Source organism: Halyomorpha halys, unplaced genomic scaffold (assembly GCF_000696795.3).
Source record: "Halyomorpha halys isolate HHAL.00 unplaced genomic scaffold, Hhal_1.1 Scaffold264.1, whole genome shotgun sequence".
Classification (NCBI taxonomy): domain Eukaryota; kingdom Metazoa; phylum Arthropoda; class Insecta; order Hemiptera; family Pentatomidae; genus Halyomorpha; species Halyomorpha halys.
In genome coordinates, this window is record NW_027109727.1 from 287816 (window position 1) to 291862 (window position 4047).

The 4047-nt window shown below is 29.4% G+C and overlaps 1 protein-coding gene across 1 annotated transcript in view; it reads right to left on the bottom strand.

Annotated features, from left to right (window-relative positions):
* The window catches only part of LOC136795885 (uncharacterized), a 1225-nt gene extending 755 nt beyond the window's left edge, over positions 1-470 (bottom strand). The window contains exon 1 of the mRNA XM_067047910.1: positions 313-470. Coding sequence (XP_066904011.1) covers positions 313-417 — 105 coding nt within the window. The 5' untranslated portion in view covers positions 418-470. The remainder of the gene's footprint in view (positions 1-312) is intronic.
* Positions 471-4047: the final 3577 nt, after the last annotated feature.

The following is a 4047-nucleotide window of genomic DNA, read 5'->3' on the forward strand; positions in this document are numbered from 1 at the left end:
TGAAATACCATATGGTATATATATAATACATAACAGTAATAGGAAATATAATATGAAATCATGATTTTTTTTTAATCTTAGCAATATTTTGTCAGAAAACAGAATGTCATTGTCAAATATGATGAAGTTCCAAAATAATTTTGTCTTTTATAATCAATAAGATCAGTATTTTAATTATTACGATTATCATGTTTATATTTTTTTAATAAGTCTTCATTATTTTATTAAATTCTGATGGAAGCAATTACTGCACAAAATCATTTAAAAAGTTTTAAATATGTTATTTAAATACAATGAAGTTATATAACTTACGTCGCGAATGTCTTTCGCCTTGTCTACAGCCTTGTCGAATACCTCAGACAGGCGGAACCCGTGAGCGACGGCCAGGAAAGCAAACAGGACGAGTGCGAACTTCATTTCGGCTGATTAGAGTCGAATGATACAATAATTAGCAGATCCAAGTATATATACTCAAATTAGCTTCATTGATTATTCATGAAATGTTTAAACAGATGTATTTGTGGCTTGTAGTATCGACAACCAATGTCCATTTTACTATGATTTTTTTTAGTTTTAATGTAACGTTGTTTGTCAAGTAAAAATGTAATTTACTTTTAAAACCCTTATTGTTCTCAGAAAGACCTGTTATTTTTTAAATACCACAATGGAATATTTATTAGTAACGCTGGCTTTCAAATCTTGTTCTAACAAGGGTTGTCGATTTTTTATTTTTTCAAATTTGTTTTCGAAAAAGATAGTCCGTACCGGTGTTGTTTTGTGAGGGGAAAGAATACCCTAGACCTGATTGTCTGTCTGCAAAGCATGTTTGAAAGGGGAAATAGTATAACTTCAGTAAACAGCAATTTTTCGTAGATTTCAAGTCAAAATACTTGACAGCTCATGACGGTATACACAGTGGAGGAAACGCTAAGATACTAAGTCATACTAAGCTTTCCTGCCCTATCAGAATATAGGGTAAATCCACCTCTATCAATGCAATAAACCCCGTCAATTCAGGTAAAATCCCCCTTCCTATATGATATGTAACTATGTGATGCTAGTATGTTATGAGGATGGTTTTGCGGCATCCTTCTGATGCCAGTATTTCCTAGCTTCCATTATATTCCAAGTAATAGAAACGCCTCGACGCCCCTCCTATATCCTGGTAAACCTGTAATTCAAATTCTCTGTCTAATTCCCTACTACCAGGTCCCGTTTATCTCACATCTACCCTCCACCTCACCGAACTGCTGCGTTTGATAAATCGTTTTTTACCAGAGCTACATATCTCTGGAACTCCATTCCCTCTAATATACGTCGTGTACCAACCCTTACCTCGTTTAAATCCCTTCTAATTAGCCACCTTATGCTTCTCCAATCCAATTCATTGTTATATTAGTACAGATGTTTTGTAATTTCCTTTTTGTTCTGGTTTTATTTAATTAGTAGGATTTTTAATTACTAGTACAGATATTTTGTAATTACCTTTATGTTCTTTTTTTTGTATTTAGGCACTAAGTTTTTTAATTAACCTATTTTTTTTCTCTGTATATAAGTTATAATTGAGGTTGGCCACACTGTTTAAAGGCCAATAAATGATATAATAAAATTAAAATTATCTTCATAATTGTTCTAAAGGGACCTTGTCCCAGAATAATAAACTATTTCTATTTCATTTCATTTTCATTTTTTAGGGTATTTAGGTAAATAATAAGGGGAATTCTAGGGAGTAATCCGGTTTTTCAGACTCATGGTTGGATTCGAATTCGCGCCTTTCTCATATAGGTCCGCTGGCACCTCGAGCTTAACTCGACACCAATCGAGAAGACGTCACTACATACTCTAATTAGCACACCACCCAAATCAGCAGCTATATGTACATACTAGGAAATAAGTTATAATGTAATAGTCATATTTTATGGTAAACAATTTGTTTGAATCATTTCAATCCTTTTATAATTTCATTTAATCATATCAAGGTAAACAAACATTTTGTTCCTTGATATACTCTGTATACTATTATATTACCCAATACCACTCTTTATTATATTATATAATTAATGACAACAACATTTTATAAATATAAAGGTATTTAATTGGTAAAATGGTAATCGCACAAAAAGACTTTGGAAAAGAATCCAATTATAATAATAGTTTTGCAGAGCTCAACATCAATTAATTAATTTATTTTTGGATAATGGCCTTTAGCGATTACCCTGGCATCCTGATTGAATCTCGAGGCAGTACATAGCAATGCATAATTGATATTCAGCTTCAGGGAATTCGACCATCGAGTCAGCGTTAAGTATTTGCTTCTCATAAATAAAACTATTCGCGTTCGTGATTTTTTGATATGGCTTACACCAATACTTTGCTTAACTGGAATTCTAACAGAGAATCTATTTTATCTAACATTCAACTATATTCATCATAAATTAATTTTAAATAAGATCTCTGCATAATAGTAACTTAGATTTCTCGTATCTGACTTAAAATTAACTTTATAATTAATGCTTTCTGATCTAAAAATGGTTCAAGTATTTTTTCTTATAAAAGTAGTATTTTCTCTGTGTAAAATCATCATGTGATTGAAATCAAAACTATATTTATTTTTGGATACATGATGCGCCAATGCTGTTGAAGATAAAGTAATGAAACATTTAATAAATAAACAATGCAACCATCCTAGAATATTTAGTTTATTCAAACTTCATAAAAAAGACACGGCACTTGAACCAGTTGTTAACGGGATCAATGATCTTTTTCTTATGGTAATATTGACATTGCAAATGAAGTTGAAGTGCAAGAAAATCGAAATGAAAAGACAATTAAGGATGATATAACGTTGTTTCATTGTTTACCAATATTCTACTTAAATTAGTTTACAAAATAATAATCAAAAAATAGGAAGGTATTAAATTAGAAATAAATACAAAACATAATTTTTAGGAAGCATCAAAGTCTGTTGTGAGAACATCACATTCAAGTTCAAAGGAGAAATATTTAGGCAGCTTTTTGGTGTTCCAATGGGTCGTGCATTGTCAGTTTCAATAGCTGAATTATATTTAAATGGTCTTATAAAACATTCTTACGAAATAAAGTGTAGTGGTGAAGATTATATTTAAATATATACAGTACCTAAAAACTATTCAGTCATCATGAGAGGTTAAGGTTCGCAATGGAATTGGAGGAAGAAGGCAAATTAAGTTTAATTAATTAATTAAAGTTGACACGTAGGTAGGGAATAGAATAATCACAAAATGGACTAAGAAAGAAATTAGAAGTAATGTAATTTTGAATTAATATTCTTGTCACCCCTCCTACATGATATAATATATAAAGAATAATATATAGATGGTGATAAAAATAACTGATTCATGTAGTAAAACTGCAATAAAAAGTGAAATAATTAAAACAATAAAAGTGAAATAATTAAAACAGTCTTGGAATTTTTTATCCGTAGAAATTAATTTACAAAATTTGGGATGCGAATTTTAAGCTCCCTAAAAATAAGTCTGGCAGAATAATAAATAAAATTACAATCATTTAAAAAGTATTAAGGATTTTATTACATAAAAGGATTTTCTAAAGATAAAAAAGATCATTTAAAGAATTTGATGTTGCAGAATACTCTTTATATTGTAGACCTAGCAACAAAATTAAAAATTATTATAGTAAAATAAAGGGCAAAATAAAATTAAAACATCCATCAAGACTAATATATATAGCTGAAACTAAGATTTTTTGGTTTGTCGGAGAATGTATCAGCACAGTAATGACATAAAAAATAAGGAAAAGGACCCAAATAAAATAGTATAGATGTAGTAACATGCATAGTTTTTATTTCGATAACACAATTATTTTACACAGAGAAAATAATTAATTTGAAATTTTAAAAAACCTGAAGCCATTTATATATCAGAACATCTTAATGAAACAGTTAATTTTAAGTCAGTAACGAGAAATTCAAACCAATATTATGCAGAGATTTTATGTAAAATTTTTGATGAATATAGTTGAATTTTAGATAATTATTTTTGACTGAAT